The 13,993-nt window shown below is 41.1% G+C and overlaps 1 protein-coding gene across 1 annotated transcript in view; it reads left to right on the top strand.

Annotated features, from left to right (window-relative positions):
• LOC100769836 (ATP-binding cassette sub-family G member 3-like) overlaps window positions 1–6,362 on the top strand; it is a 37,852-nt gene extending 31,490 nt beyond the window's left edge. The window contains exon 16 of the mRNA XM_035453060.1: window positions 6,345–6,362. Within this exon, the coding sequence (XP_035308951.1) occupies window positions 6,345–6,362 (18 nt within the window). The remainder of the gene's footprint in view (window positions 1–6,344) is intronic.
• The last annotated feature ends 7,631 nt before the right edge of the window (window positions 6,363–13,993 follow it).

The following is a 13,993-nucleotide window of genomic DNA, read 5'->3' as shown; positions in this document are numbered from 1 at the left end:
TACAGGAGCCAGAAGATGAAAAGAAAGGCTGGAAATGCTATATTGTGGGCATGACACACACAGCCATTGCAACCATGGTCTGTCTCACAACACTTACAGCTACCTGCACAAGACAGGGTCTCTCATCAGCACAGCAAGTGTCAGAGAGGGATTCAAAGGGACCATACTCCCTTCTGCTGAGCTATTGCTACTGGTAGATTATGAAAGACAGGCAGTTACTGATTTCACACTTACACTCACAGGAGAGCAGCTAAACTCCAGTGGATAGTCTAAAGCCCAGGGTCTCACAGCTCTGCATAAACTCAGTGGATCACAAGATAATACCCAGATATGAATGCAGAAAGGGACTCATAAAGAGGGTCATTTGAAGGGGTTGGAAGGGAGATAAGAAAGGTGGGGGGAGTGAGAATGGCTGAAATGCATTATATACAAATACGGAATTGTCAATTTTTAAAATAAAAATTACAAAGATAAAAAAAGAAACTTTTGTGTACAGTGTGTAATGAAGACTTTCTCCTGTTTGGTTTCTGTTATTCTGTAAATCAGCAATGATTAATTATCTTTTAAGGTTCACAAGATAGTAATAAACTACATTATAAAATAAAAGGGTCTAAGCTCCAAGCTCCAGAAATGATTGTTGCATTGCAGACAGAATGGATTATATTCATATCTATATTTCCCACGAGAGGTATATTTTTTCTATTGCTGTATTGTCATTTTAATCTAACCTAACATATTGAATACAATTCTCATAACATAATGGACCTTTGCATGCTTTATAAAAATGCTGCTGGGAAGGACAGAAAGTCAGACTGCTACAGGGATGTGGCCTCTGAGAGGCTCTCACACTCCAGTAAATGGCCCACATTTGTGCACATATTGGCAGCTCTAAGTGGACTCCAACATGTTTAGTTTAAAAGGAAAGAGAGAGAGAGAATGCATTCGACTGACAGCTAATGTTATTAAGTATTGCATATTAGTTCATCTCATCAATAATAATCATGAGAGGCAATCAATCAAATCATTTGACCTGGAAAAGGAGAACTTGTCCTAGAAAATCTTGCATTCTTTATGCTTTTACATCTTCATCTTTACGGTGAGACCATAACATACCATCCTCCAAAGAAATCCATCATGAGCCATTATCTGCTCCGTAAGAAATGTACTGATTCTGTTTTTAAAACATGGTTCTAAAATATGCTATAAAAACCTATGTTACTTTTAAGGTTAAAAAAAAAAACAATGAACTCAGTGTGGTGGTGCATGCTTACAGCTTCTTCAGTTGGAATTTGGAAAGATCAGGAGTTCAAGGTCATCCACAGGTAGTATGTTTGAGGATACCCTGGGCTACAAAACAAAACAAAAACAAACAAAAACCCCATGTTATAAGTGACCATAAAACATCTTTGGTGAGCTCATTAAATAAGATTTATAAATACTGTCTTTTTTAGAGTATCTGTTGCTGCAATGGAACACCATTACCTAAAAGCAAGTTAGAGAGGAAAGGTTTTGTGGTAGAATATTATTTTCAGGTGTGTGACTTTTGTTTATGCAGCTTTTGTTTAACTCTGTGAAGCTGTGTTACTGTGCCTGTCTAAAATACCTGGTGGTCCTAATAAAGAGCTGAAGGACCAATAGAGAAGCAGAAGCAATAATAAAGAGCTGAAGGGCAAATAGAGAGTCAGAAGCAAAGATATGCAGGACCGGCAGGCCGAGAGTAGAAATGAGGAGGGGTAGAGCAGCAAGAGAAAAGGGAGAGGAGGACATCAGGGACCAGCCACCCAGCCAGACATGAAGTAAGAAGGAAAGTAAGATATACAGAATTAGGAAAGATAAAAACCCAGAGGGAAAGGGTAGTTGGGTTAATATAAGAAAAGCTGGCTATAAACAAGCCAAACTAAGGCTGGGCACTTAACTAAGAATGAGCCTATGTGTGCGAGTTGTTTGGGAGCTGTGTGGTTGGCCTCCTCAAAAAAAAAAAAAAAGCCAAAAGAATAAAACATAATACAACATGGGTTTATTTGGCTTACACCTCTACATCACTGCTCATCACTGAAGGAATTCAGGACAGAAACTCAAACAAGGCAGGAACCTGGAGGCAGGAGCTGATGTAGAGGCCATGGAGGATGCTGCTTATTGTCTTGTTCTTCATGGCTTGCTCAGTCTTTCTTTTCTTTTTTCTATTTTTTATTTGAATTAGAAACAAGATTGTCTTACACATCAATACCAGTTTCCTTTCCCTCCTGTCCTCCCCTGGCACCCCCCCAACTAAAACTCTACCTATCACATATCCTTTCTGCTCCCCAGGGAGGGTGAGGCCTTCCATAGGAGGGTCTCAGCCTGCTTTCTTATAGATCATCATCCCACAATGGCTGGGTCCTCCCGCATTGATCATGTAAGTAAGAAAATGCCTTACAGCTGGATCTCATGGAGGCATTTCCACAACTGAGGCTCCTTCCTCTCTGATGACTCTAGCTTGTATCAACTTGTCATAAAACCGGCCAGTACCTTCAGATACTTCTCTTTGGTAATGCAATAGCTCAGGAGTCTTGACTGGTGGCTTTGTCTATAGCTGCAGAGAAAAGACAGGGTTCTTGTGTTATGAAATGGCTCTTGTGACATTTAAGGGGTACTATGGATTTGAAAAGTCACTGAAGCTCAGGGTTAATAAGAGGCTCTCCTGAGGAACATTGCAGAGATACAGATGTTGGAGCCCTGCCTTACACATCAGCATCTGTAGAAACTGCCTCTTGGAATAATTGCCCACTCCTAGATCTGCTGGTTCCCAAGATCCTTTGCAGCCCTAGAGATTACTATGCTGCTGTATCTGCACCTTCACAAGTCATTATTTCCCCTGTGTTTCTATAATGCATATTCATACGTTCTTCATTCAGTCTTTTCCATTACAGAAAAGTACTCAGCCATATGGGTGTTTTTAAACTTGTCAAATTCTATAGTCGTCTCGGCTCTCTGGACTTTGGCATCTCAGCGCTCTGGACTTTGGTTGCATTATATTGATATTCTGGAAACTTGTCTCTTTGGCTTCTACTACTCTCCCTCTTTGTGTGTTTCCCCTACCCTACTCACTTTCTTAGTACTCTTTGAGAAACAGGTAAAGTGCATTTATTCCCTGAGACTGGATCTTTGACTTTCTCTTCAGATTCCTTAGTCACAGCAAAGCGTCACATAGAAGCTCCTTACATCCTTCATGTCCAACCTCCTCATGAGCTGGGAACTGTGCCAACTTCTGCCTGACATTCTCACATGCACAACAATGAGCTGGTTTCATGTTCCAATGGCTATGTAAGATGTAAACAGTGGAGACAGAGGCCTTGCTAGATCTATCGCAGTAGACTCAGCCATGAGAACAGCTCTTGTCATGACAAGGGCATGCTTCCAGCATTAAACAGGTTGCTCTGCTGGAGGTGGGGCTCTCTTTAAGATATCTCCTTAAAACTTCTCCCCTCAAAAGTTCTTTCTCTAAAAGCTCTCTCTTAAAGTTCCCTTTAGAAGTTCTTAAAAATTCCCCTAGTTCTTTCTGAAAATTCCCCAAAAGTTCCCTCTAAGAATTCTCTAAGGTTCCTTCTAAAAAGCCTCCAAAAGTTCCTTTGCATTCCACAGGGCTTCTAATTTTTATACCCACAGGCACATTTAACAACTCTCTGTCAAAAGAGCATACATCTCTCAGAACCAGGAAGGTCAGTAAGATCTTGGGAAAAACAGGTGCCTCATGTCTTAGGGATAAACATGACTTGCAACTGGTGCTGTTAAATAATTAAAGGGAACCTCTCAGCAATATATCAAAGGGGAAAACAAAGGCTGTGTAGTATGAGATCCAGAGGCTGCAGCTCTTACTGCTGAAGCCCTGTGAGAAAGAATTTCATTATCCTTTCTCTGGGGCCTGTTTGAGAATACAAAGCACACAGTGTATATTCTACATACAGCCAAATTCAAAGTAACGAATATTCTGGAATAGATACCAAGAATGTTAATTGCTAATGTGTAATAAATAATAAAGGCTCCCAGCAATGCTCCATCATACAAACTTTATGCAAGTGCTCAGAAATGAACCTATAGCTGCCTGCAAGGCAGACAAGCAGTGCCACGCCTGGGCTGGTAGCCCTAGGTGCTACAAGAGGGCAGGTAGATCAAGCCATGGGGAGCAAGCCAGTAAGCAGCACTCCTCCATGGCTTCTGCATCAGTCACTGCCTCCAGGTTCCTGCCTTGAGTTTCTGCCCTGACTTTCAGAGATGACAGACTACCAGCTTTAAGATAAAATGAACCCTTTTTTCCCCAACTTGTTTTTGGTCATGGTGTTTTATCAAAATAGAAACCCTTACTAGTACATCTTGATATTGACAAAGTATACAGGACATACAATAAGTTATAATGCTGCAATGAGTCTATGCCATAAGGGGAAAAGAAAAACCTGTTCTTTAAATTTCAAAGATAAAATTGTGTAGCAATGTCTTCAGACTTATGCTGAATGGATGCTGCTGCAGAACATCCACTGTGTGATAATGACATTCAGAATCTTGTCACAGGAGTCTGCATTCAGTGATCTCCTAGGCCCCTTTATCTCTAAGTTTAATTTTTAATGAGTGGAGCTTAATGTATTGTATATCCCAAATTAGATCCCTAAATGATACAGGAGTATTAATAGGAAAGTGGTGGAATTTGAATATAGTGTTCAGTATAATGCAAAGCAATGTTCCAATGTTAATGTCACCTTTAACCAAAGTACCTTGGCAAAGGAAATTTTTACGTAAATAAAATCTTGGTGCAGGACATGTGAGAACTTTCTACATTTGTGTATACATGAAATTATTTGAAAATTAAACCTATTAAGCCAAATGTAGTGGGATACTCATGTAACTCTAGCAAGTCAGGAGGACATAGATTTAAAGCAGGTTTGTCCTGAGGGCATGTGATTCTGTCTCTATAAATTAAGGAGAGATGAATTGACTAACAAGAGGATGGGAAACCTGAATCCAAGCCCATGAATACTAGAAGACAAAACCAAGCAGTAATAGTACTGTAATGGCAAAGGGAGAAGTGTACATTGTGTCATTTCAGGAACAGCACATGGAGACAGGTAGTCTTCATTAGAGAAAGGCATGAAGGTTTCACTTGGGTTAGCCATAGTCTATTTCCTAACCAAGAGGGGTGTTTGTAATGAATGCATCTTGTTGTAAAGTAATTTACCAAACTGTACTTAATTTTTTATTAGTTCATATTAGGAACAAACTTGCTTCACATGTCAATCCCTTCTCCCTCTCCCTCCCTTCCCCCAACCCCCCACCTCCCCCACCCCATTCACCCTCCACTCCCTAGGCAGGGTAGGACCCTCAATGGGGGGGAGGGGGAGGCTCCCCAAAGTCCACCACATCATCCTGGGCGGGGCCTAGGCCCTTCCTCATGTGTCCAGGCCAAGAGTGCATCCCTTCACGTGGGTTGGGCTCTCAAAGTCCCTTCTTACACCAGGGAAAAATATTAATCCACTACCAGGGTGAGGAGGCCTCCTCATTGACATCCATGTTCAGGGGTCTGGATCAGTCCTGTGTTGACCTTCCAGACAGCAGTCTGGGGTCCATGTGCTCCCCCTTGTTCAGACCAGCTGTTTCTGTGGGTTTCACCAGCCTGGTCCTGACCCCTTTGATCTTCTTTCCTCCTTCTCAGCAACTGGGTTCCAGAGTTCAGTTCAGTGTATACCTGTGGGTGTCTGCCTCTGCTTCCATCAGCCACTGGATGAGGGCTGTACTTAAATATTTTATTTAAACAAATTTTCTATGCAATATTTTTATATAAATTTTATTTAAATTAGAAACAATCTTATTTTACATATCAATCCCAGTTCCCTCTCCCTCCCTTCATCCCATCCCCCATCCACTCCCCAGGGAGGACGAGACCTTCCATGGGGGATCAAAGTCTGTCACATCATTTGGGGCAAGGCCTAGCCCCCCACGACCACCCCATGTATCTAGGCTGAGAGAGTATCCCTCCATGGGGAATGGGTTCCCAAAACCCTAGGGATAATTGTTCCTTTTAATCAACTTTTCCTTCCCAGAAAGCCTGGACTTAATGCAGTACTTAGAGACATGAAGGTGTTTTCCTAAGACCTGCCCACTTTTCTGAATTACTCAGAAAATCAGCACTTCCCTTTATTGTAAAATCTGTTTTGGCCTCTTCTAGTTGCTTCCCCAAACCTTGGCATGTTTTCTTTAATGCTCTGGGCTTTCCCACTCTGTCTCTAAAGCTATCCATATCCAAACCCCTTTTTGCTCTATGGCTACTTACAAAATGCATGATTTCATAATTGCTCTTCTCCATCTTTTCCCTCCAGGTAGCTGCTGAAATGTAAGGCTTGCCTCTCCTAAGGTCTCTTTTAATTTAAATTAGAAACAATCTTATTTTATATATCAATCTCCCTCCCATGCTCCCATGCTCCCATGTCCCCCACCAACCCCCATCCCATCTCTCTTCTGCTCCATAGAAAGGGTGAGGCCTTCCATGGAGGATGATCAAAGTCTGTCACATCATTTGGGGCAGGGCCTAGGCCCTCCCCAATGTATCTAGGTTGAGAAAGTATCCCTCCATGGGGAGTGGGCCCCCAATGTCCATTCATACACTAGGGATAAATACTGTTCCACTACCAGAGGCCCCATAGACTGCCCAGGCCTCCTAACTGACACCCACATGCAGGAGGCCTGGTTCCTTCCTCCTGTTTATGCTGTTTTTCAAGCTGTCAGCCTGGGGTCCATGTGCTCCCCCTTGTTGAGGTCAGCTGTTTCTGTGGGTTTCCCCAGCCTAGTCTTGACCCCTTTGCTCATTACTCCTCCCTCTTTGCAACCGGATTCCAGCAATTCGGCTCAGTGCTTAGCAGTGAGTCTCGCTTCTGTTTCCATCAGCTACTGGATGAAGGCTCTAGGACAGGGGAAGGACATTTAAGATAGCCTCTCCCCTATTGCTTAGATTCTTAGTTGGGGTCAACCTTGTAAATCTCTAAAAATTTCCCTAGTGCCAGATCTCCCTTAAACCTATAATAGCTCCCTCTATTAAGGTATCTCTTTTCTTGTTCTACTCTATTCTTCCCCCAACTCAATCTTTCTGGTCCCTCATGGTCCTCCCCTTCTCTTTTTCTTAACTCCCTCTCCCCTTCCCCATGCTCCCAATTTGCTCAGGAGGTCTTGTCCCTTTCCCCTTCTCTGGGGGACCAGGTATGTCTCTCTTAGGGTCCTCCTTGTTTCCTAGCTTCTCTGGGGGTATGGGTTGTAGGCTGGTAATCCTGGGCTGGAGAGATGGCTCAATGGCTAAGAACACTAGCAGGTCTTCCATGCAATATATTTTGATCACATGCATTCCCTTTCCCTTTCCCCAATCCTCCTAGATCCTTCCCACCTACCTACCCACCTAACTCCAGGATAGCTCTCTCTCTCTCTTTTTCTCCCAGCCTAAAAATAGAAAGAAAACCAAAACAACAACAAAAACAAAATCAAAACAAACTAAAGAAAAGGAAAATAAATAAGACAACAAATAACAAAACATAAACTACACAAAACCCACTTGAAGTCTGTTTCATGTTGGTCAATTTCCCATGGGCATGGGTCCTGCCCTGGAGTGTCATTGATATGCCCAGTGACACTTTATTGGAGAAAACTGATTTTCCTTTTCCCAGACGATTCCAATTACACATAGCTTCTGGGTTAAGGGTGGAATTTTGTGTCCACTTCTCCTTTTCAATGTTGGGATTCTGTCTGGCTTGATCTGTGCAGGTCTTGTGCATGCTGCAGCTGTCTCTGTGAGTTCATATGTGAATTAGTCCTATTGTTTCTGAAGATGCTGTTTCCTTGGAGTCATTCACCATCTCAGGTTCTTAAAACCTTTTTACTTCCTCTTCTGCATAGACATCTGAGTCCCAATGGAATGGGTTTGATGAAACCCATCAAAATCTACAAAGTGCTACAGAGTCTCTCAGTCTCTATACATTGTCCAGTTGTGGACCTCCTTGTAAATTACCATCTACTGCAAGAAGAAGCTTCTCTGATGAAGGCTGAACAATGTTATAGTCTACAGATTTAGCAATATGTCATTAGGAATCACTGTATGCTATGTTTCTTTCTTTTTTTTTTTAGACAAGAAAGTTGTTGTAGGTTTTCCCCCAGTCTCAGGACCTATCATCTAGTCTCAGACTCTTGGCCACTTAACAGTGTCAGGTATAGGCTTCATTTCATGTGTGGACCTTAAGCCCAATTTTAAAAAATGGTTGGTTGCTCCTCTAACATTTGTGCCACTATTGTACCAGAATATCTTGCAGACATGTTACTGCTGGAGGTCACAGGGTTTATGGCTGGGGATACTGATAATTATTCTTCCCCTGTAGGAACAAGCAAAGAACCTCCCAGCAACATTGACACTAAGAATAGGAGTGAAGCCTCTAATTGCATGCCTGCTTGAGTTTTCTGTGTTCAATGAGGTAAGTAAGTGAGGTCTTTAGCAATAGGGTTCTAGTATTAGGTTATGGATAACAACCAATAGCCTTGGCAATAGTCTGTGATGTTTGAGGTGATCTATAGGAACTCCTTTGGCCAATGACTCAACATGTTATAATGCATTCCTGGCACTCAAGGTTACTTGACTCCATTAGTATTCCTTTTATATATACATTTTTAGGGTACTTCTACAACAATAAGTTTCCATATACAGTAAGTTTTCAAATGGCCTCTCCCCTTTATCTCTTCTCTACCTTGCCCTCCCATCTGCTTCCATTTAATTTTATTCTAGGTTTTCATTGATCTCTTCATTGCACTATACTCTTATTTTTCCTTCCCTGGACAATTATCTTATCTTCCCTTACTAGCTGTCTAACCTCTATGGTTATTCAAATCAAAGCATGAATGTCTAAAGCTTTATAGACAACATCCACATATAAGATAAAATATGCAGTATTTGTGTTTTGGGTTCTGGGTTACCTCAATCAGAATAAGTGCTTGTAGATGCATTCATTTACTTGAAAATTCCATGATTCATTTTTAACAATTGAATAGTATTCCATTATGTAAGTATACCACAATTTTAGTATCCATTTATCGGTTGATGGACATCAAAGCTGTTCTCAGTTTCTGGCTATAATGAACACAGCAGCAGTAAATATAGATGAGAAAGTACCTCTGTCTGGAGTAACATGTAGAGTCCTTTGGCTCTATACCAAAGAGCATTCTATCTGGACCTTGTGGTAGATCCATTTTCAGGATTTTGAAAGGATTGCTGGATTCTGAAGGATGCTATTGTCTTGGATGGTCACATTTGTATTTTCGACACTTGGATCTGTAGTTAAAATATTTGAAGTGTTTCTTGATGTAATTATCTGGTCTTGTCTTTGTTTGGTGGGTATTCTATCTTTTCTGTTGCCATGGGCCACTCGGTTCCTAGCCACGTGTGGCAACTGTATGATCCCTAAGTTTTAGCATATTGTGAGAACTGTGATAAAATGCTGTTCTGAAAGTCAGCAGATACTTACAAAGGAATAGAGCTTGGCTAGAAGAAAAGACTCTAGGGTGGAAAGAAAAAGCTAAAAGTCCTCTGAGTCATTAACAAAAGCCCAAGTCCCTAGCAGATGGACATTTATGGTGGTGGTAGTGGTGGTGTGGTGGTGGTGGTGGTGGTGGTGGTGGTGGTGGTGGTGTGGTGGTGGTGGTGTGTGTGTGTGTGTGTGTGGTGTGTGTGTGTGTGTGTGTGTGTGTGTGTGTGTGTGTGTTGGCTCATGTGGACAGACTGAGAGCAAGTCCAGAGAGACCAGAATGGCAGAGGAAGGAGAATGAAGGTTCCCTACCTGAGTATTAGCCTAGTGTGGCAGCTGTGGGACCCTGCTAGAGAGAGGCTGAGGTCAACAGTCACAAAGGAATGCAGAAGGGTTAGAAGGAACACTGAAAGGGCCAACAGGAAGAACTAGGGTCACACTGAGTCTGTACCAAGAGACTTTTTGTTCCATTGTGCATCAATTTGTAAGATGTTTAAAAGCACCCATATTTCTGATGAATACTTTCCTGTTATGGAAAGGACTGAATGAAGAACTTATAAATATAAATTATAGAAACACAAGGGAAATAAGGACCTGTGAAGGTGCAGATACAGTAGCATAGTCATAATCTCTAGGGCTGCAAAGGATCTTGGGAAACAGCAGATCTAGGAGTGGGCAATTATTCCAAGAGCAGTTTCTACAGATATTGATGTGCAAGGCAGGACCCCAACATCTGTGTCTCTGCAATGTTCCACAAGAGAGCCTCTTGTTAACCCTGAGCTTCAATGACTTTTCACATTAGAGTGTCCCTGAAAAGTCACAAGAGCCATTTCTTTTTTTAATGTAAATTTTTTTATTAATTTTATATACCAAACACAGTTCACCCTGCCTCCCTTCCTACTACTCCCCATGTCCCCCAAGCTGCACCTCTCATCTATTCCTCAGAAAGGGTAAGGCCTTCCATGGGGAATCAACAAAGTCTGGCACATAAAGTTGAAGTAGGACACTCCACCCCCTGCATCAAGGGTGAGCAAGGCATCCCACCATAGGGAATGTGTTCCAACAAGCTAGCTCATGCACCAGGGATAGATCCTGGTCCCACTTCCAGAGGTCTCACAAACAGACCAAGCCACACACTGTCACCCACATGCAGAGGGCCTAGTTAGGTCCCATGCAGGCTCCCCAGCTTGAGGTCTAGCATCCATGATGGCCCATGAGCATGGGTCAACTGTCTCTGTGGGTGCCCCATCATGATTTTGTACTTCTTGATCATGTAATCCCTCCTCCCTCTCTTCTACTGGAATTCCAGAGCTTGGCCCAGTGCTTGGTTATAGATCTCTGCATCTGCTTCCATCAGTTACTGGATGTAAGTTCTATGATGACAATTAAGGTAGTCACCAATCTGATTAAAGAGGGAGGTCAATTAAGGCACCCTCTTCACTGTTGCTAAGAGTTGTAGCTGGGTGCATCCTTGTGGATTCATGGGACTTTCCCTACCACCAAGTTTCTCCCTAACTCCTAATGGCTCCCTCTATCAAGATACCTCTTTTATTGCTCTCCCTGTCCCTCCCTCCCCCAACTTGCCCATCCCATTCCCTCATGTTCTCATCCACCATGCCCTCCCCTCTAATCCTCCCACCCCCACTTTACCCAAGAGTTCTTATCTATTTCCCCTTCCTAGGGTGATTCATGGATCAGTCTCACTTAGAGTCCTCTTTCTTACCTAGCTTCTTTGGGCTGTGGATTGTAGCCTGACTATCCTTTGATTTTCATCTAATATTTCACTTATGAGTGAGTGTAGGCCATGTTTGTCTTTCTGAGTCTGGATTATATCACTCAGGATGGTCTTTTCTCGTTCCATACATTTGCCTGCAAATTGAATGGATGTAGTTGTTTTTACATCTGTGTCATACTCCATTGTGTAAATGTACCAAATTTTGTTTATCTAGTTTTTGATTGAGGGACATCTGCGTTGTTTCCAGGATCTGGCTATTCTGAAAAAAAGCTGATATGAACATTGTTGAGCAAGTGTCCTTGTAGTATGGTTGAGCATCCTTTGGGTATATGCCCAAGAGTGGTATTGCTGGGTCTTGTGGTAGATTGATTACTAATTTTCTGAGAAACTGCCATACTGATTTCCAAAGTGACTGTACAAGTTTGCACTCCCACCAACAATGCAGGAGTGTTCCCCTGACTCCACATCCTCTCCAACATAAGCTGTCATTTGTATTTTTGATCTTAATCATTCTGACCTGAGTAAGATGGTATCTCAGAGTTGTTTTGATTTGCATTTCCCTTATGACTAAAGATGTTGAGCAAGTCCTTAAATGTCTTTTGGTCAATTGAGATTCTTCTGTTGTGTATTCTCTCTTTAGATCTGTGACCCATTTTTTAATTGGATTATTTGGTATTTTGATGGTTAATAATTTAAAGATAATAAACTGAGGTCCTTAAAGGAGAAATAAAATTTAAAAAATTACAGTGGGCCATGTAAAGATGGAAAATACACAGAGAGTCTAGTTTATGTATTTTATTGTATGAATTTCTTTGAAATTTTTGACTGTTAATGAGCTAACTCAGAGAGACATTTTATTGTGGGGCTGCTAAGCTAAACCAACATATATATTTTAAAGGTATCTTGACTTCAAAATTTAGGCCTAAAGATATGTTGCTTTGGAAAAGAGGTTCTGCTTTTGTTTCCACAAAGGATGAAAAGCTATGGATTCAGGCTAATATGGTTTGACCAAACAAGACCCCGTCAAATAATGGCCCAGGTGATCCAACATCCATGATAGCTTCAGGAATGCTGGCTGAGATGATGAACCACACAAAATATCCCAGTCAAGACTTAAACATAATTCTAAATTTGCTCAAGAACCCCATAATATTAACAGCACCCTCGATTAGCAGGAATTAGCCTACAAAACTATGCCAAAATTCCCGAATATTGTTTATAAATATTTCTTTTCATTTAAAGGGGGTTGATTATAAATGGATAATGGTCACAGTCAATCTCTTTCTAAAGAAAAAAAGGGGATATGATATAGAAATGAATACTTTATATTGGTATGGATTTGGGTTTATTGATGCAAATTTAAGGTCTTTTTATAATATATATAAATATACATATTTCTACTCTTATTTAAGGTATTATGTTTATACAGCTCACTTAAAATCTGATGTGTAATTAGGAAATATACATTTTCTAATTAATGATTAATTAATTAATCATTAATAAATGATTAATGGTCATCTATAATAGTCAAAATTATAATCATGTAACTTAAGTTTTCTAGATATACAAAGGTGTATTTCAGATCAATAGGTATTTTTCAAACACTTCAAAGACCTACAGAATATGGCATGTAAAATGTTTTAATAACTTAGACTTTTCTCAACAGTGAGACACATCTGCTCCTGACAGCACCTATTAGTTCAAAGAGGATGATGGACATTGAAGAAACTAGTTATGGAGTTTACCTTCAATGTGGCAAGATAAGCCATTTGGAAAAGTATCTGCTCTTGCCTGGCTGCTTCTCTGTGCTGTATAAACTGGACAGGTAGGACCCACAGAAAAGTGGCTGCTGAACTTGCCAAAACAAGATAGATCAGTCTTTCAGGGTTCCTGCTTCACAGAAAAAAAACTGCCAGGCATTCTGCAGGACACAGAAGAGAACAACTGACGACCTTTATGGGAACAGATCTTCAAATTTTCTGCTTCATTGAAAAGTCTGTCAAGTACTTTGGGCCAGTAGGCTGAAGATGGATGTCCCAACATTGCAGAAGAACTTTGGGTGACAGTCCAGGCAGAAAGATGTCTCTGTCATTTCTAGAGTTTTGGAAGTTGCTTAAAATGTACTTCCTGTTTACTTAGGTAATAATATCCTCCTGGGGTCCTTGATGGAGTTGAAGACAGATAGTTATAGCTTTCCTTAGTTATAATAAAAGATAAATTAGATACAAAACTTTAGACTCACAAAGATAAGATATATGATAGAGTATTTTCTTTAATCTTGCCAAATGCAAATAGGGTAAATATTGTAACTGTAATTCTTGCTTGGTAACTGTTTTGTTATATGTAATTTTACATTGGTAAAGTTAAAAATATTCATTTTTAATTAGACAGAAAGGGGGAGATGATAAGGGATGTCCTGTATTCTACAGATTTGTGTTGCTTTTATCTGTTGATGAATAAAGCTGCTTAGAATAATGACCAGGAAGAATATAGCTAGTCGAGAAATCCAAAGAGTTATGGACTGAAAGAAGGTGGGGTCAGCCGGGCGGGCGTTGGTGGCGCACGCCTTTAATCCCAGCACTCGGGAGCCAGAGGCAGGCGGATCTCTGTGAGTTTGAGACCAGCCTGGTCTACAATAGCTAGTTCCAGTACAGCCTCCAAAGCCACAGAGAAACCCTGTCTCGAAAAACCAAAAAAAAAAAAAAAAAAGAAGGTGGGGTCAAAGAGACACCAGGTAGCC

Source organism: Cricetulus griseus (assembly GCF_003668045.3).
Source record: "Cricetulus griseus strain 17A/GY chromosome 1 unlocalized genomic scaffold, alternate assembly CriGri-PICRH-1.0 chr1_1, whole genome shotgun sequence".
Classification (NCBI taxonomy): Eukaryota; Metazoa; Chordata; class Mammalia; order Rodentia; family Cricetidae; genus Cricetulus; species Cricetulus griseus.
The sequence above is the reverse complement of the archived record's forward strand: the minus strand, read 5'-3'. Positions and strand labels throughout refer to the sequence as shown.